Source organism: Lipophrys pholis, assembly GCF_963383615.2.
Source record: "Lipophrys pholis genome assembly, chromosome: 21".
Taxonomy (NCBI): Eukaryota; Metazoa; Chordata; class Actinopteri; order Blenniiformes; family Blenniidae; genus Lipophrys; species Lipophrys pholis.
This window is the reverse complement of record NC_137649.1, coordinates 12,756,134-12,776,291: the sequence shown is the minus strand read 5'-3', so window position 1 is coordinate 12,776,291 and position 20,158 is coordinate 12,756,134. Positions and strand designations below refer to the sequence as shown.

General features: G+C 41.4%; 1 protein-coding gene across 5 annotated transcripts in view; it reads left to right on the top strand.

The window, feature by feature from the left end:
• gphnb (gephyrin b) overlaps positions 1 to 16,906 on the top strand; it is a gene marked incomplete at its 3' end in the record, with an annotated part of 107,190 nt that extends 90,284 nt beyond the window's left edge. For 2 of the 5 annotated variants that reach the window (XM_080491144.1, XM_080491142.1), the window contains 13 exons: positions 686 to 823; positions 3,572 to 3,664; positions 5,589 to 5,644; positions 6,242 to 6,361; positions 6,577 to 6,635; positions 8,135 to 8,288; positions 10,333 to 10,454; positions 10,618 to 10,705; positions 10,899 to 10,972; positions 12,165 to 12,229; positions 12,354 to 12,457; positions 15,425 to 15,521; positions 16,595 to 16,728. In XM_080491144.1, the coding sequence (XP_080347270.1) occupies positions 686 to 823; positions 3,572 to 3,664; positions 5,589 to 5,644; positions 6,242 to 6,361; positions 6,577 to 6,635; positions 8,135 to 8,288; positions 10,333 to 10,454; positions 10,618 to 10,705; positions 10,899 to 10,972; positions 12,165 to 12,229; positions 12,354 to 12,457; positions 15,425 to 15,521; positions 16,595 to 16,728 (1,304 nt within the window). Of the gene's footprint in view, positions 1 to 685; positions 824 to 3,571; positions 3,665 to 5,588; positions 5,645 to 6,241; positions 6,362 to 6,576; positions 6,636 to 8,134; positions 8,289 to 10,332; positions 10,455 to 10,617; positions 10,706 to 10,898; positions 10,973 to 12,164; positions 12,233 to 12,353; positions 14,723 to 15,424; positions 15,522 to 16,594 lie in introns of those variants that run through there. The other 3 variants (XM_080491143.1, XM_080491141.1, XM_080491145.1) reach the window with 3 other exon arrangements.
• Positions 16,907 to 20,158: the final 3,252 nt, after the last annotated feature.

Genomic DNA, 20,158 nt, shown 5'->3' with positions numbered 1-20,158 from the left:
TGTGGTAGCTTTTGCTTAAATTGCATAATGCATTTTTTTTTTCTCAATAACAAAACGAGGGCACAACATTTGGCAGAAAGAAGATAATTTGTCGACACAGTTATTTTTTTTTCAAAGCGGTCTTATTGGAGGGATCAAATCATCCGCAATTTTGGGTTTGATATCTAAAAACAAGCTTTATGTGCTTGCGTAACCTTATTTACAAACATTCTTTACCTTGCCTCTACCATGTACATTGGCCACGGCTCAATGCCTATTAGATAAAAGAGTTTTTTAACGTGGACGTCCCTCGAGGCACAGGTTATAGCTTCCAAAGGTGTGCAGCAGCAGGAATGAAAAATCAGGGATCTGTTTATTTCCCAGTGCGAAGAATTTAGGATGGAAAAAAAAAGAGTGTAATACTATGAATAAAATACACTTTTTCAGAAGTTAAAGTTTTTAGGGAATATGGAAACCAAAAGCCATTTTCAATAATACCCCGTAATGGGAAAAACATGAGGAAAAATTAGGTGGTGGTTCTCATCTTCCTATACTTTTAGAACGCCTCAGAAAAAAACAACAATGGATATCAGTGGGAATGATTACATATATAGCACAGCTCTACTGCCGTGTACTATTTCTATATTAAGAATTTGATGTATATAGCGTTACTGGTGCATGTTTTTAATGCCACATATTTCCTCAGGTCACAGTGCAGTGGACATCACCAAGGTAGCCCGGAGGCACCGCATGTCCCCTTTCCCCCTCACTTCCATGGACAAGGCCTTCATCACTGTGCTGGAGATGACTGCCGTCTTGGGCACTGAGATCATCAACTACAGAGGTGAGGAAAGTTTGCGTCAGCAGCAAACGTCCTCCAAACCTAACTTGTTTTCCCATCTTGCTCCTTGAGATTTCTAGTTTGCTTTTCATTTTATCTGTCGACCTCAGCTCCAGAGGATGCTGGGACATTGAGAGGTTAAAGCTTTCACATCAATGGAGCCGCATGTGCCTGCTAAGTATGCATGGCAGCATTTAAATACTGTCCATTCACAGCTTGACACTGCATTGAATCAGCAGCCTCTGTCTGCAGGCTGCAACGCTGTTTTCACAGGCACACATTCTCCTCAACACAAGGGCACATTAATAATAAAATATTCAAAATGATTCATATGTGTTGTTTGAATGCCCCACTTCCTCGAAGCTAACACACATTTCTGCCTTTCTCCTTCCTCAGTCTTGGTTTTAATTGTGACTCCAGATCCTTTCAGTATTTCACAGCCCCTTGCTCTTTAAACAGCTTTGCGAAATGAACTTGGACTTATGTTTGACATTTTGGATCCTTCAGCTTTGGGATTCCTGCTGTGCTGTCCCAAGATGTATTAGCACAGTGGAGTAGATACAGCAAAACTGAGCTGCTAAATCAAGAGCTATTATTGTCATTACACACATTACATGTGCCTCTATTTTTTCTTCATAACTTCAATCCACTGCCTCAGTGGTCAAACCAATTTTTACGCGGCTTACAAATCAGTGTAAACACTAGCTAATCAACTCTTGAATTACAAAATGTGCTCATGGTGTCTTCTATACATATATAGAAGTTAGTATTGTGTGTTTGCTTTGTCTAAACAGACACGCATAGATACAAACATACATAGAACAGTAAGTTCAGCAACTGCGTCTTGTCGCCCCTCTGGCAGAGTGGCCTTCGCCACGCCAACAGCCAGAGGATAAAACGCACACTCTTTAACTCGTCTCTGAATCCAGAACGGCGACAGCTTGGGTGGCAATAATGGCCTGCAGTGCACACTGCTTGTGGATCAGTGATGGCAGAAAGAAGAGTTTTCTTGAACCAGGTGTAAAGTGGTGTTTCATGTTCGGGGCACTGAGCTGCAGGGTTCCAAAGAGTGCAGCTGGGAGCAGGACAGTGGGGTAAGGAGGAGAGAAAGAAGATTTGAGAGATGAAATATTTAGACAGACAACATCTGGAGTAGCTCCCCTGCTGGATTTTGTGTGCGCATGCATGGTTTGGCATATGTGTGACTGAAAAACACTCACTTTGTAAGAACACTGAGACCAAAATAAGTCTAAATGAGCAAGATCCCAGCCTTTGTGAGGTTGAGAATTGTTTCAAGGTTCGACTATGATGGGAGTTCAGGATGCATGTGAGAATTAGACAGATAATTGTTTTGCAGTAGTTTAATGGAAGTCTGCAGGAATTAAGCAATTTCCCCAGATATGCTCTATTGATGGTCTCTTGGGTTGTGTGTACGTCTTTTATTCTTCATCTTAAGATTGAGGAGAAATGGAGCAATTCCAAGTTGACTACAGGTGAAGGCAGAACACACCCTGGACAGGTCCCCAACCTATCAGAGAACAACACAGAGCGATGGACGATCACAGTCATTCAGTCACTCATTCTGGGCAAATAAATAAATAGTATAATTAAATAATCTCAGCTCGAACCCACTCCACCCTAAAGTGGATAAAGTCCAGCAGGTCTAAAGGATAGATGGACACTGGCAACGGAGTGAAATATTGAATCTTTGTCTAAATGAAGGTAAATGCTTTATCCCTAAATTATCTGTGCTGTACATTGTCACAACACTGCACATACACCGGAAATATTAAGCTTACTCTTTTGACTTCCATCCACTCCTCTAGTTTTCCAATTGTTCATGTTGTTTGTTGATATTTGGTTAGCGGTTACGATGCCCTCTGCTTTAGTCGCAAACATTTCTGTTAAACCTGGACACATAGGAGACGTTTTGCAAAGCATCTCATCAAACTGAACACTCTCCTGCTGCAGCAAGACGCCACCTCTGTTCTATTTTTACTCACAACTCTGCTTCAGCACATGGCTTTAACAAGCTGTTTAACTGGCAGCCTGGGAGAAGAGGCTGTTGTGGAAATACACCAGAATATGTCACCTGAAATGCTGTTGACTTTGCAGGGAGACTGGCAAAGTCCAAGCACGTGTGACTTCTCCTTCTTCAACTGGGATGCATTATTTATCGAGGCTGGTTATTAGTGTCATCTTATGCACATATCTGCATGCGCGTGGGCGTCTGTGTGTGCACATGCATTTTTCTTCTCCCTTTCAACTCATTGATATCAAAGCTTAGATCTTCATATTAACACCCACATAATCACAGCATAAAGGCTCAGAGAAAGGCTATTTATAGCCCCACAGCAGCTTAAGGTATTTTAGACGCAGGATTTTTTTTTTCCCTCCGCCCACTCTTGCTCTGACTTTTTCCATCATCCTCTCCTCCGCTCCTTCCTCCTGAGCCATTGTCTCAGGTGCAGAGCCACTCTGTGACTCCATGAAGGGCTTTGAGTTGTCTGACTGCTGGAAAGAAGGGTTAACAAATTTGGGCAGAGACATTTTCTTTCCGAATCATTAAACTAAAGTAGACGAGGCGAATATGTGTGTGCTGGTCAGGTGGTGAGTCATGCACCGAGATCCCTTCACACGCTGTCACATTTTATAAACACTCATATACACACCTCCAGCACATGCGTCTCATCTTCTCTCCATAGTTCCTCCTCATTTCCTCACACTCATGTTCCTCCTCTTCCCCCGCAGATGGGATGGGTCGAGTCCTGGCTCAGGACGTTTATGCCAAAGACAACCTGCCACCCTTCCCTGCTTCTGTCAAGGATGGTTACGCTGTGAGAGGTAAGCACCTTAAACCGTGGCAGATGCTGTTAAATATGTTATTCTCATGCTTCTGTTGCGTACTTTATCGCAAGACTTGGGCTTTGTAAGGCTTGCAGGCCACATGTGGCTCTTTGGCTGTACCTGACCGATTCTCATCAGAATCAGATCATATTGTTGGACATGATATATGCGATGCAACTGTTTTCATATTCCACTATAAGTAGTAAACTGAAGTACCTGTAGAAGAAAAATCAAAAAAAGGCCACCAAGCCTGGACCAGGACAGAAACCACTTGCTATAGAGGAAAAAATAAATCTCAATGTGCCACTCACTTGTTTTACACCTCATTTGATTTAGAATTGCTGCTGTTTCAATGAACATTGTGACAAATGTCCTGCAACAGGAATTTTACAAGAGAAGCCCAGTTTTGTAATTCACCACCATTGGCTTGCAGTCCAAGTTAGTATTTTTTTAGCTTCGCTTTTATACAGACGCACATGTGACTGCCATGGTGCACCTCATTCACAGAGTTACTCCTGCAAAGCACTGATGCAACTAAGGGTCTAATCGGGCCAGTATTTTATATTTTCTTTCCTGCTCAAATGAGCTGTTTGTCCCAGTTTGTGAAGCGTGGGGCACCGGGGCAGTGAAGAACTGCCCCAGGAACAATGTGAAGGCTTCTGCCTGTGTGAACTGGAAGGTTTTGGCTTAGTTCACTGGGACCTGAATGGGGCTGTCCCCGATAGCCGTCAGCTGGACACTAGAGGGCAACAGATCATATCTTACACTGCTTTGTTTGGTCATATTCAAAGAGTTTCACTGTCGCGGTTGTGATGGTTGTTTAGTGTTTATTTTCTTGGTGAGATCCAGGCAGAGCTGGTTCAGTTCTCTTGTCAGTATTTCAATGGCCGGGGGTCCTTGGGTGTATCGAGAGCCCTGTTAACCTGCGGAGCGGGGTGACAGCTTGTTGGCTTCAGGCAGCACAAAAACTCCCGCGTGTAACAGCTGCTGTTGGCTCGGTGCTGACGGAGAAGGAGGCGCAGAACACCGGGGGTCTCCCTGGATTTTGTGCATCTGTCCTGAGGGCCTGGTGCTTGTTGAGGCATACCTGTGAAGTTTTTAGACTTTTTAGTACCTTGTGAACGTGGAGGAGGCCAATATGCTGATTGTTTGTACCGAAACCAGGTTGTTGTTTTTTTTCAAGATGTCAATGTCTGCCTTTTACAAAAAAGCTGAATTTGACTTGATGAAGCTGCAAAGGAGATCAGGGAGGCTTTCGGGTTTCAAAGAAGGAAAAGTTCAGTTGTTCCCTTTTGTTGATTTATGTGTGGTAGCCCTACTGTTCTAAGAGGGACAATGTATGCAGCCAACAGAGGTTGCAAAAGTACAAGTTCTTCACCTAATTAGAAGACATGATGCCACCAGAACTCGACAGACTGTTTTCTGTTCTTCAAGCAGCAACTTCAAATATTTCATATTTAATTATATATGTGAATTTAATGATGTATTTCGGTTTGTGTTGGAATAATCAGGAAAGTCTTTCAGATTTTTACATTTTTAATTTTACAAAAGTAGAAGTATAGTAGTAATATAGAGGCACTGACTGGGTCGGTCTTCTGGAAGGGTAGAGAGCAGAATGTATAAAAAACAATTCACGATTACTTCCAGAAAGTTTTAGCTTGGTGCTTAAAGTGTTTGTAGCATGTGGCAAAGCCTGCTGTTTTATTCTACACCAGTATTACTTGCTTTGGGTGAAACGTTCTGATAAATCTGCTCAAATGTGCTTACCGTATATTTTAGAATACCACCCGTCATGCTGCTCACCTCTTTTCTTCAACTACTTGTTTCCTTCTGTAGAATGAAGACAGAATAAGGAAATAAAATGCACATTTTAAGCTGCATACCTGAGGAAAACTCCTAAACTTTGTTGTTTTTTTTTTAGCGGCCGATGGCCCAGGCGACCGCTTCATCATCGGAGAGTCCCAGGCTGGCGAGCAGGTCTGTTTTCACACTGACACTAGCACACACAGCTTTTATGTCACTGACAATGGCGCGCGCGCGCACACACACACACACGCACGCACGCACGCACACAAGTGAATATGAAAATAAAGCACTTCAATTATTTCCTTCTCCTCATTCATTTACCAGCTGTAATTACACGTCACGGGTTCCCTCAGTAGGTGATAAAAGGCCTTTTGCACCAATGCAGGGCCAGAAAGTCAAATGCTACCAAACTATGAACTCATAAGACACGAGGGGGCTGCAGAAAAGTATTTACCGCTTCATTCTCTCATATTGAACATACCTTTACAGTGTCTGCAACTTCTCTCATGTGTATTTTAAAGTTATTTTTGCTTTGATCTGTTTGATTGTTTGGTATAGTAAGTTGTTTCTTCACTTGTGAGAGTGGAGGCAATTTCAGTGTCACAAGCAATGGATTATATTATGTATCGTAGAAGCGCTCTCACATAGTTTGGTCTGTTTTACATTTTACTGATGATAAAGTATAATTAAGACAAAAAAAAAAAAAAAAGTGAGATTATGTAACAATCCCTCATTGGGATTATATTTTTGTCCTCTCTGTTTGTGCAGCCCACCCACACAGTGATGCCGGGCCAGGTGATGAGGGTGACGACGGGCGCCCCTATACCCTGCGGTGCAGACGCTGTAGTTCAGGTGGAAGATACTGAGCTCCTCCGCGAATCCGAAGACGTAAGTGGGAAATTTCACCCAATCAAAAGCAATGAAAGGATTGTGAGACACGGTTCCAGACAACACACTGCAAAAGAAACTGTAAATTTCAATATTTTGAATTTTAAGGATGTCTCTAGCCCATAAATGGACGACAGAAATAATTGATTAAATAAGCATCTTGGAGTAAATCAAAGTCATCGGAGCATGAATCTGACAGCAGGTGTGTTTTTCAGGGCACAGAAGAGCTGGAGGTACGAATCCTAGTACAAGCTCGTCCAGGGCAGGACATCAGGTCAGTATGTTACTGTTATTCAACAATATATATTATATATGTGTCATCATTTTTGTATTCACCCAAGGCTCTCGCTGAATGTGCCAAAGGAGCTATACGATACCATCAGCTCCCTTCAGTAGATGCACCCGGAGGCTCTCTACGTGGTTGCGGGAGACTTCAGTCATGTAAAGTTGAAGGACATTCGAACCAGGTTTTACCAACACGTCAACATAGCAGCACGTGGAAACAACATGCTGGACCATGTGTACACCAATATATGTGGTGCGTGCAGAGCCATCCCCCCGCCCTCACCTCGGCTTGTCCGACCGCACCTCCGTCTTGTTGTGCCCGCCTGCCGTTCCCTGCTCACACTGACTAAACCAACACAGAGGACCGTCACCAGTGCACAGACCGGCAGGTCTTCAGGGAGGCAGCTACATGGGAGGGAGAGATGAATCTCGAGGATCACACGTCATCTGTCCTCGGATTCATCTCCAAATGTGCTGATGATGTCACCACCACCAAGACAGTCACCATCTACTCAAACCAGAAACCCTGATTTAATGTAGAGGTCAGAGCTCTGCTGAAAGCCGGGATGCTGCCTTCAGGGCTGGTGATGCATCAGGACTCAGAGCGGCCAGGACAGAGAGCCAATTACAGGCACCGAGGGCCAAAGCCACACATTTTACTACCAATGACCCCAGGAGCATGTGGAAGAGCATCAAGTCCATCACAAATTACAACACCAGGGAATCACAACGCCTCAGAGACCCGTCTCTGCCTGACACTCTCAACAGGTTCTATGCCCTCTTTGAGGTGGATGGAGGGTGGATGAAGTTGGGGGCCGAGCAGTAAATCAACGCTGCCTGTTCACCAGTCTTCACTCCCACCCGCATATATGGTCATGAACTTTGGGACATGGCTGAAGGAATAAACCCATGGATAGGAGCTGCCAAGTCTTCGCTTCAGGGTGGCAGGCCTCCCTCATCAGGATGATGTGAGACCATCGACCATCTACTGTAGGAAAGACTCAAAGTGAAGCTGCTACTTCTCCACTTTCTTTTGTGCCAGTTGAGTTGGTTCAGAAATCTGGTTCGAATGCCCTCTGGCTGCCCCCAATTAAAGGTATACCATGCATGTACAACTGGGAGGAAGCCCCGAGGTCGACCCAAGCTGTATCAACCCTTTTAGAAACAGCAACATTTGCATGGACTCACATCCGGACTAATAACTCATTACTATTTCAATTCCAAATCAACTGAACTTCCTTTTGAAAAAAAGTTGAAAAAGACTACAAATTTATATTAATCAGATCAAATAAACCTTTTTTAATCACATCAACAGTGAAATTATTCGTGCATGTCCTACAATTTTAACATTGTAACGTTTCCGTTTTAACATCCGATGCTTTCACAATTGTTTTAGAAGAAAAACCCTCAAGTTGAACATTTGCTTTGCAAAAGGATCAGTGAAGTTTTACGTCATCTAATTTGTAATATGGTTTTGTTTTTCCTCAGGCCTATCGGTCACGACATCAAGCGTGGCGAGTGTGTGCTGGCAAAGGGAACCCATATGGGCCCCTCTGAAATTGGTCTCCTGGCCACTGTCGGAGTCACAGAGGTGGAGGTCCAAAAATTCCCTGTGGTGGCCGTCATGTCCACAGGAAATGAGGTAAAAGCTATGAAAATCATCGTTTCATTTGGGAAATTAAGCACCTAATGTGCACCATTTCTGTATTTGGTTCCGCTTCAGCTGAAAAAGGTACAACACTGAGCCATTTCTCGTGACGGCATACCTCATTCATATTTATGCACAATCGACGCCGTTAGCTTTGGCTGTACACACCAGAGCAACATTAAAATTGAATGTGCATCCGGCTGTTTTCACACATGCTTTCAGGTGTAAAGAATGTGTTTATCTGTGACCAGGTGGCTACTTCTAAACAAGAGTCATATTCGTGCATTATCTGTGTGACTGATATGCAGTTTAAATTTCATGGGGTGTGTAACCTCCAGCAGACTCCGGGCACGCTTAACACCTTGTTTTCTGTAATGTGCCAATGTGTTTAAAATACATATAAATCAGTGTGAGTCACCAGCCACATGGCCACAATTTAAACCTGTTTAATGCCTTCATCTGCTCGCTGGTCTGCTCATCTGATTAAACAGCAGATGCATTACATTTTCCTCTGATTCTAAAGGCCTTTCCTCGATACTGTCGCTCAAATGTAAATCTTGTTTTTGGTTTGCATGTTCTCCCTGGGCCTGGAGGCTTTTCTCCAGATACCTCAGCTCATGTATGCAGGTATAAGTGTGTCGTACGGGTCATGTCTGGGTTTTAGACTGCCAGAGCTCATAGTCAACTGGCATCAACTCCAGCATCTAACACTATGTAAAGCAGAATAGAACATGGATAGATGGATGTTTTGCATATACTGTTTCATATTACAATTTTTTGATGACCAAAGCTGTTGCTTAGAATATAATCTATCCTCTTAATTAGGTACCTGCTAATTTGTGCTCATGCTTTGTGCTTTAATTACTATTGTAATCAGCTCTTCTTGCTGAGGTTTCAAGAGGTTTTATAGTTCTGTAATGGTATTGTAATGGTATGATTTTAGTATTGAATATAGTTGATTTGAAGTGTTTTGTCTTATTTTGGATTTTTCTTGAACCTTCCTCTACTTAATCATGTATCTGTCTCATAACCGCATCTCCGAGACGACTTATGATATTGAGAATATTTGAGAAATATCAAAGCGAAAGACATTCAGCTTTATTTCAATATCAGGTCAATTTCACAGGCATGTCACACATTTTTAACATGAGCCACTCAGTAGCTTCAAAATATACAGTAATTTTGAAGAACTGACAAATATCGAAAGTTTGGGTTATTTTGGCAAAAAGAGGAAAAAAATTTAACTTATAACAGATTTATTTTATGAATTCATATGCATAAAATTTAAATAAATGAAGTCAATCGCTTCAGAAGAGGGTTAAAGTCATCTGTGTATTATCTTCTCAATAAAATGTGACAAAATTGTGATTAAAAAGTTATCAGGTATTATAGGATTATGCTATGCAATATATTCAAATCAATTAACATTTATTTAATAACAGATTCGCTTGAATTGAAAGACAACTTATTGAGCTGTTATAGAAGCAAAATCACTCGCATGTGCACTGACTTGTGTGTATGTTATGCACATATGTTGATGTACTTTAAATGCAGTATGTTTACTTTAACTATGAGTGGAGGCAGGCTACACCCTGGACAGGGTCCTTCCCAGGACAATCTGAGAGATTGGCAATTTAGAGGAACGACAAAAAGCCACAAGCATGCTTATGGACTGGAAGCATAAACTGAGCACCCAGAGAAAACCAGTGTGCATAAAGGGAGAACATGCGCGCGCGCACACACACACACACACACACACACACACACACACACACACACACACACACACACACACACACACACACACACACACACACACACACACACACACGCACACACATACACACACACACACACACACACACACACACACACACACACACAAAGCAAACCTGGGCACATTTTCCACCATGGGTTTAGACAAATCAAAATACACACTCACGCACATGTGATTGTGTTTCTACAAGAGCCCCATACTGTCATTTGACTATATAGTGAGCGTTTCCAATGTTACTTTCTTTCTGGTGTTTTGCTGTAGCTGCTGAACCCAGAAGATGATCTCCATCCTGGGAAAATCAGGGACAGCAATCGTTCCACCCTGCTGGCCACCATCCAGGAACATGGCTACCCCACTATCAATCTGGGCATCGTGGGAGACAAGTATGGCCTCATCTTCACCTCAACCCTTTTCTCCTTTTGGCTGCATAAACATACAGAAATATCAATATACAGCCTCTGATTAAAACCTCCATTTTTTTCCCCCTCTCACCGCCATTTATCTTGGTGGTCATTGAATTTGCATATGTGTCTGTATGCCCTGCAGCCCAGATGACCTTCTCAACGCTCTGAATGAAGGCATCAGTCGCGCTGATGTCATCATCACCTCAGGAGGAGTATCCATGGGAGAGAAGGTACGCTGCAGACATGCAGTTTTGACCTTGGGTTTTACTGACACCCTGTGGTGGATGCTGGCGAAAACAGATGATTTTATAAGAGTTGTGTGTTACTTTTAAGACTAAGTGTTTTAATGACTTTAATTATTGGAAGTGTTGTTACATCATGGCCTGATGTCTTCATAGGTTTTGTGAATGTCCTTCTTTTCAGGACTACCTTAAGCAGGTGCTGGATGTTGATCTTCATGCTCAGATCCATTTCGGCCGTGTTTTCATGAAACCAGGGTAGGAATGTACTTTGTTCTTGTGGTAATTGCAAAGGTATGACATGTGAAAACAGTTCCTACAATGCTAATAGTATTTCTGTGCATTCGACTGTACTGTGCAAAGGTTTTAGGCTGGTGGAGAAACAAAAAGCTTTGTTTGTCTTTTTTAACACCAGAAAGCAAAAGCACAACAGAAATCTGAATCTACGCGCATCACATAATTTAACTAGAACGAGCCGTCGGTAGAGCGCACACCTTCGCCACCTTGGAATGTTCAGGTTAAACGATGTTGTTCTGTTGGTTCCCATTCTTTTGGGTTACTTGAACGCACCGTTAGAGCGAATTGACTTGCGATTGGCTGAGAGTGGAGAAGGGGTGGGGTGAGCGGAGTTAGCGGTGTGCTAGCAGGCGGGCAGCTGCAGCCCTCCAGTGTGTCTCCATGGCAACAGACACTGATCTCCTTTGAGGTGCCTCTCACGGGACAAAATTATGGGACTTTTTTTTTGCACTTTTTGGGGATTTATTCGGAAACAGTTCGCTGTTAACATCCCAAAAACTAACCGATTGGTCCTTGGATGATGAATATTTCATACAATTGGGGTTAATCATTTTTGCAAAAAGTTGGTAAAATACCTACATACATACAAACCAATAAATAAATAACCCTAACCCAACTTTTGTTAGCGACGGTAATGAAGCGCATTAATGCATTGACCACAAGTTGGTGTTATTGTACGTCATCCTGTTTTTCTTGGTGTGACCACGCTTTGCTTTTCATATCAGTTCACCTCGGCACATTCACAACAGTTTTTGAAGGCACTTGCAGGCTGTACACAACAAAGTGTACTGCCTGCGCATTTTTGTACACAATAAAAAATAGATTTAAAAAGAGAATGTTCCTCTTCATACATGGAAATATATGGAAACTTAAAATGAAAAAAACCAAAAACGAGGGCATATCATCACCTCCAACACCCCTTATTGTGTTTCAGGCTGAAGGTAGTCCCTAATAAATACTCGCTGTATCCTCAAAGGTGTTTTCCTCTGCTGCTGAATACATTAAGAACCAATCAGACACCTTCCTGCTGGTATTAAATGATGGATAAGTAGCATTACAGACAGCAGACTAAAACTTTTGCACGGCGCCGTAGTTGTAAACATTATTATACTTTATTTGAGTATATGATGTCCCTATGTGTTCTCTCTTTCAGTCTCCCAACAACATTTGCCACCTTGGACATAGACGGTGCTCGCAAACTAATCTTTGCCCTCCCAGGTAGTGTGTGAAGTTGAGAGAAAGAGCGATTCAGCCACGACGTCTCCGCAGAGATGTTACTCATATATTTCTCTCCCTGTTTTCTCTCCCCGCGCCCATCCCTCCATCCGTCCTTCTGTCCTAGGAAACCCCGTGTCCGCCGTTGTCACCTGTAATCTTTTTGTCATCCCTGCCTTGAGGAAGATGCAGGGCATTTTGGACCCTAGGCCCACTATCATCAAAGCGAGGGTAGGGCGCGAAGGGCAGCCGGGGTGCCTCGGTTCTCTGGCTCGGCTGCACACATTTCATCACATTCAGTTGTACTAAAGGCTTTTATCTTGTTTTATGACCAGGTTTAAAGTCTCCTTTGAGACTTAGCGAGAGATCGTGATTCACAGTTATTGTTATTTTCCCATTTTAGGATGAGACTCTTTTTGTGGAATGGAGTGTCTCGGTTTCTCTTCCCATGTGTGGACATTTAAGATCAGGTGGAATAAAATGCAACAGAGAGAAACTATAAAAAACATATTTACAATTATGTTTGAACTCAAGTTCCAGGGTGTATCATTGCAGTCCGTTGCATCTTAACTCATGATTTAATACTATTTTCATCATCCGGCTTGATACATATTTATGACCACAGTGTTTTTCTCTGACTTGGCAGAGGAACTAATCGCGGCCCACACTGACCTGAAGGCCTGCTCCCTGCTCATGAATATTCATATTTATAGAGTGAGAAAAATCATAATTATATCATACGCACTGAGAAAACCCAGCTTATGTCCCCGGCTGGCATCATGAAGTAAGAGATCTGGTCCCATGCCATTATGGGTGCTATCCAGAGTGCAGTGCTACATCATTTGCTGTTATAAAGCGGTTAAAAATCAACTTGAATGCATTACTGCCACTTAGTGGTGGGACTGATGGTCTGAAAGTGCAGATGCAGCCAGACAATTTCTCCAAGCAGATGGCATCAGTCCTGGGTCAAACTGTCTCCTGCAAGAACTTTTTTTTTCCTGCCAACAGACTTAGAAAAGCTCTGTCACCTGCGACAAAACACATTTTAATTGTAACATACTTTTGGCATAAATATAGCCACAGATAGTCTTATACACAAATTGACTAAATACTGGTGAAGGTTCAGACGCTGGAATTTTGCCATTAGATTTGTATTTAGCTCAGACTGGGGTACTGCATTCATTTATTGTGGAAAGGTTCACTGGACAGATGTCAGGTTTGGCGGAAAGGCAGCCTTTAAAGGGAAAGTACGTAATATTTATATCTATTCATAACTTTTTGAAAATTAGGTAAGAAAATAAATCATCAATCTTTATTTCTAACAAACTCCGCCACCTGTGTCGGGCCCCAACACGTCAACATCCATCAAAAAGCTACCTATAAATGTATAATTTCTCTGCAATGGATAAGCAATTAAAACAATACGAGCACAATTTTAAAACGCTTTAAAACACCAAAAAGTCACTTGCTTGCAGCAACAAGGAATCCTTCACTCACGTCTATATTTTGGTTCACAACAAAGGAAGAAATTAAAATGACGGTTTATGTACCGTGTGTCTGTACAGCCTTTAAAACAATTGCCTGAAACATATGTATATATTGACAGGTCAGGCCAGCACTGTTACAGCATAAAACATTAGGATGATCTCTTACCTTAGTTCAGTGATGTTGCTTTCTCCACATTCGCCTTGCTGAGGTTTTTGAACAAAGGCATCTGGATCAGACAGGCTTTTTTTAGATGCAACATGATTGAACTTATGACTTTGGTGAGCATTGGAATGGTAGCTGAGGATGATCCAAAAATAACTGTTTGCTGTTGGTAAGAAGATGGGCTGCAGAATGGTTGCCGGGCTTCCTACATTCATAGTAGAACCATTTTAGAGTGTAAAAAACTGGTGAGCAACAACAAACACAGATTTTACTCAAGTTTTGTTTGTGAGCTCAAGCAGTGATTTAACTGCTTGTAGGGAATATGTAGGACACGAACAAAGGGGGTGAAAAATGACATCTGAGGGAGCAAAGCTCTCTCTTTCCCCCGTGATGCCGGGCCTGACCTGGGGTAAGTTCTCCCCCACCTACCTGAAGACAACATACCATCTTTTACTGATGATCAATTGGACAGCAGGACTACCAAAAGTTACCTGTATGTTGTTTCCCATTGCTTATGTAATCTCTGATTTTTACTTCTTTGTTTCTCACTTTTCTTTGGTAGCTGCAGCTGTCCAGATTGAGCCGAGGCAGTAAATAGTGTAAACCTGCTTTTCACGTAACAGATTAGCTATGCAGCCATTGTTCTGTTAGATATACCTGATGCTGCTTCTTTGACTGACTCATTACACCATCTTGTGGTGCAAACTTGTATTGCAAGAATTTAACAGACTTGGGTTACTTGGACTTTGGTTTGTAGTCCAGCAGCACATCATATATCAAGATGACTTCAGGACTGTTGTCCTGACTCATTCTGTTGATTCTTTATGGTTATTTTCATTCCCCTTTAAAAAAAAAAAAAAAAACATATTGTACCTTTAAGCAGAAAATGACCCTTTTTTGGACAAGTGACTATATTTGGCAACGTAAGTATTTCTTTCCGTGTCTTTATTTACTTCAATGCACTGGAGACATTACAACTAATACACACAGAGTATGTCAGTTTTATGATCAATGTGTTTAGTGCGTCCATACAGTGGGTGGCCTACATTATAATGGTAGCAGTTCATAACTTATGGTGTGTGACAACAGGGTGGCATATCTTCCAGAACATATTGAGAAATTGATTTCATTTGTTCAGTTCAGACTAGCTTCCTTATCCATTATGGGTATTTTTTATTAATCCTCCAGTTTATACAGACCATCGTCACAAACCTATTAAAGTTAAAATATTTATAGATGAGATGTTAGGGAACACATCCATAGTGTGTAAATGAATGGAAAATAAATAAATGAATGAATAAATAAATGAGACAGGCTGTTAAAAGGCAATGATAATAAAAAGAGAAAACAAATTATTAAAAAATAGTTTTGTGTATGTAATGCAGCACGAATAGGTAATGGAGAGTCATTTATCTTCATACAACATAAGCTGTACAAGTGCAGACTTTAATGAGCGCCTCACACGACATTTTGAAGGGAGATCCAGTGATGCTGGTGCGATGTTGGCATATGTTGTTAGATTTTACATTGTTGTGTTTCTTTCTCTAGTTGTCTTGCGATGTGAAGTTGGACCCTCGCCCTGAATACCATCGCTGCATTTTGACATGGCATCACCAGGAGCCTCTGCCGTGGGCACAGAGCACAGGTACAAAATCCAACACCGACAAACAGCACTGGAGGGAAAATGCTGTGTGACCTCTACATGTCCCCATACTGTTTTGCCCTTGGCCGTACTGCGTTTGGCAACACCTGCAGATTCAAACTTACAAACACTATGAGTACTCCAAAAAAGCAATATGGATCTGAAACTTTGCAGGATTTGTTTGCCTGCTTTTTTCACCTTGACCGAGTGACTTGAACATAGTAATACATACTGGGGTAGGACGAGGTAGCTTCATACTACTCTATTTCAGACGGGCCTTGTAATTAATGAGCGTGACTACAATCCTACGATTCAATTCATTTTGAATGGGTGAATGTGTGTTTGAATGGGTGAATGTGATGAACGATGTAAAGCGCAATGGGGCTGCTCACACAGCTGTAAGATGCTATTTAAGTGAAATCCATTTCAATTTCATTATTTTTCTTTCTGGAGATTGCATTTATTCTTTGGCTTTCCTAAAGTGATATCTTGCCTATTTTGCTTAAATTAGATCAAATTATGCATGAAAAATAAGTAAATTGATGTAGATTTTGGCTTTTGAGGCATTGTTACTCAAAATATATGGTAAATGGATTTTTACCTATCTAACACTTTTCTACTGATTGACCCAATCCAAAGTGCTTTACACTATTCATCACCTTCACACTCTCACATAAAGTGCTCAGTCCATTCATTGTGAGCAATTTGAGATTCAGTGCCTTGCTCAAGGGCACTTCAACATGTGGTCGGGGAGGATGTGGAATTGAACTTGCAACAATACGATTTGGAGACCATTCTACCAAATGAGCCCAAAATGTATTCCAAAATACGATAGAATTGTTGCTTTTGAATTCTTCTAATTTGAAGCTCTGTAGCTCCGCCCCACCAGGTTAAAAAAAAACCTCTGGATGAGAAAACATGACGTCTGCAGAATTTTAATGAAAGTGAAAGATTACATGTTTAAATGGTGAAATAAACCCCCCCCCCCCCCACACGGAGAAATCCCTTGGATTTGGTGGATTAAGACTTTCATTAACAGTGTTTGGATTGTCTTTTCTTCTCCTCCTCCTCTTCAGGGAACCAGGTGAGCAGCAGACTGATGAGTATGCGCAGTGCAAACGGGCTCCTGATGCTACCTCCGAAAACAGAGCAATACGTGGAGCTGCACAAAGGCGAGGTGGTTGACGTCATGGTCATCGGCCGGCTATGATGTCATCCCAGAGCGGCGGACAGACGGCGTCATATAGCGTGGGTTGGAATGGGTGGTTCACGGTGCATGTCCACATATCATTGACTATTCTGTAATATGCAACGGCACAGCTAGTTTTTATTGATTTGGATAATGTTGAGGTATAGTCAACATCTTGATCACAACCTAGATACATATGAAAAAATTAATTTAAAAAGATTATAGTATTTCAAACAAAGAAAATATAACTTTTAATGAAAAAATCTAATTATAAAAAGAGATTTATTCTGTAATATATTATTATGATTATTCTTATTATTATTATCATTATTCTTCTTATTATCATTATTATATTAAGGCAACTTCATTCCTTTCATTGCAATTGCTTTGTGTGTTCAATGCTAGACCTTATCTATAGCAGTAGCATTTTAATAGACAGCTGTAGGTGCCTGCCAGGACAAAAAAAAAAAAAAAAGACAATTATTTTCTCATCTTTAGTGGAAAAAAAAAATCAGTTTTTTGAGAAATGAAGAAAACATTGAGGAAGGCTCCAGATTTCCCACGGTGCTCAGCTAAGAGGAAGACGGGGCACATCAGGGCCACTTCCTCTTTGGAGTGCCCATCAAGGTGACACTTCTGTTTTTCTCTCATTAGTATGCATCATAATGGCTTCACAAAGAGCTTTGCTTGTTGTTTATCTTGTGAGTCTTGTTTATGTGCGCAGTGCCAAATGCCTGGGCAGGGAAGAGGTGGCGTTGGGAGGGGGAGGTGTTGGGGGTTAAAAAAGGGGGTTGGGGTGGGGAGGGGGGCACACCTCAAGTCGGCCCAGACCCTGAAGCTTCCTTATATTCACGGTGACCGGGTGGAAACTCTGCCCCGAACCCCACCAGGGGCGAACCAAGCCTGGGAGAAAATAATCTTTTATTTGATCAACTATTTAAGAGGGAAAAAAAAAAAGAAAGAAAAGAAACAGCTTCTTTAAGTGCTGACAGCCTTTTTAACCAACTTCACAAAAAATGTACAGAAAAAAAAAAGAAGAACCATATTGTACAGATATATGTGACCAGCACTCCTAAGGAAATTATTAAGCAATGAGGAGACATTGAACAACGCTGTACTATAACATTTTCTGTAATGATATGAAACTGATGAAAGAGACTAAGATAATAAAAATCCTTGCTCATTATGTAAAAAAAAAAGTTCTTGTTGGGTTTCCTTTTTTAATAAAAATCTATCTAATGAAAAAAAACTATGATTTTCTTCATTGGGGCTTTTGTAGGTGGCATCCTGGCGGTTAGAAGAATGCATGAATGTTGTCTGGGCGTGCGCCTTCATTTCCAAACACTGTCAAGGTCCGTGAGCGAGCGCCCCGTGAATACAGCATGAAATGAAAAGGGTTTCGGGAAAGTGACTTATACTGAGCAAATAGTGCTGAAACCGACCAAAGAGGCATGACTGGGGCTTGGTTGGAAAAAGAGCTTCCATCTTGCCCTGCCCTTGTGTCAAAGTGTCCATGTGACAGTGGACCCTGGTTGGTCCCAGTGGAAGTCTCACAGCTCACGTGGCAGCAGAGCGTTTGTGTCTTAACAGATGAACGTGGCAAACAGTGTGAAACTCTTTGAAACTGCCCAGTATACTGTGAGAGTAGTCCATTTACTGTATGAATTCCACTTTAGATATATAGTTTACTAAAACCTTTTTTTTTGTTTTTTTTGCTATGTCAAACATATAAACTTTTTTTTTTTTAAAGAAACATAGTTTACCCAGCACTCCTACCTCAGTTAAGTCTTAGACTTACTCCAGGTACTCAGGTTTCCTCCCATAGTTCAGAAACATGTTTCTAGGCAAGTTATGATGATTATTACATTTCCAGAAAATGCATGTAATGTGTGATTGTACTTTGGCTTGTCTGTCCCTTTTATTTAAACACGTAAACGTCAGCTAACAAGATTCCGATGCTCAGTTCACACAGGCTCAGCAAAACTGGACAATGGAAGATCGGGTAAAAGCGTTACCTGTTCCGATGAGTCTGGAGTTCTGCTGCCACACTCAGATGGTTGGGCCAGAATTTGATGTAAACAACATGAATAGTTGTTGACCGCGTTCGTCGCTTTAAGATCAGCGTACCATCTTCTGGTGGCTACTTCCAACAGGACGGCGCGCCGTGCGACTTTGAGATATGGTCCTTCTGGACATAAGGACAACACTTTACTTTTATGGATGTTCAGCCAACAAATCTGCAGCAACTGTCTGACACTATCATGCCAGTATGGACCAAAATCTCTGAGGAATGTTGCTTTGCTGAATTTACCAAAGACTTATATGTCCTACAGACGACCCTGATGGTTTTATATATTGAGTAAATTCCTTGTTTAAAGTTTTCCCTGGTCGCACATCGAGTTAATTTCTTGAAATGTTTTGCTGGACCCCATGTCATTCCGTGTGTGCAAATGACTTTGATTTGTATTTCACTGTTGTTTCACTGCTGTTCATATTGTTGTCTTCCTTCAATCACTGCTCCCTAAATGAACAAAAATGCAGTTCTATTGGAATGAATCACTGCAAACTGAGAGGGGGATATTAACTGTCTTTTTTTTTTTCCAGGAAGGTAAGTATTTAAGAATCAGGGACTGGCAGCAGAGAGACTAACGAGGAAAAGAGGTTAAGCGCAGAGGTGTCAGAGAGGATTAACCTAATAGAAAATACAGCAGGAAAAAAAAGCAGCTCTCAGCTTTGGTGGAGATATTTCTGAGGCAGCAGGAGATTAGACACTTTCCCTTCTTCTCTGCGAGGTAAAATGACAGAAGATCCCATTAGCTTGGAATGATTAATAGTGCTGTGACAAGAACTTAGTTAAATTCATCAGCGTGAATGTGCATTAAAATTGGCTGAATGTAAAAGGATCTGTGTGAGGATGATAGTAGAAAATAACTGCACATTTTTCATACCCTCTGGTAGTGTCTTCTTTTAAGCAGATGCCACGAGAGCCTAATTTTCCTAAATATACCCAAATAATACAAGCCATTCAGACACATAACAGGATGATTAGTGATTGTTTCAAGCCTCCATGAAGGTATTTATATGGAAAGAGATGACAATAGAGTGTTCAATGTTTTCCTTATAGTTTTACATTTTCTACATCCAGGTGTTCTGGATTTAAAGCCCAGAGAGATTAAACACACTTGATCCAAGACATTTGTAGGTTGAATTTTCAGGGTTTTATTTTGTCTGTAACTTGCAGTGGCTATTTTGCTGAGATGTTTGTCACTAAGCATTACATTGCTATAGGTACACCAGTGAACAATCAGACACATATGAAAAACCAAAACATATCCATTCAACATGGTGAAAAATGTAACATCATTTTTTTTTTTCATTTATTTCAGGCATGTCACATTTCAAACATTTTGTAGGGATACCCAATATCCCTATATACACACACCCACACACA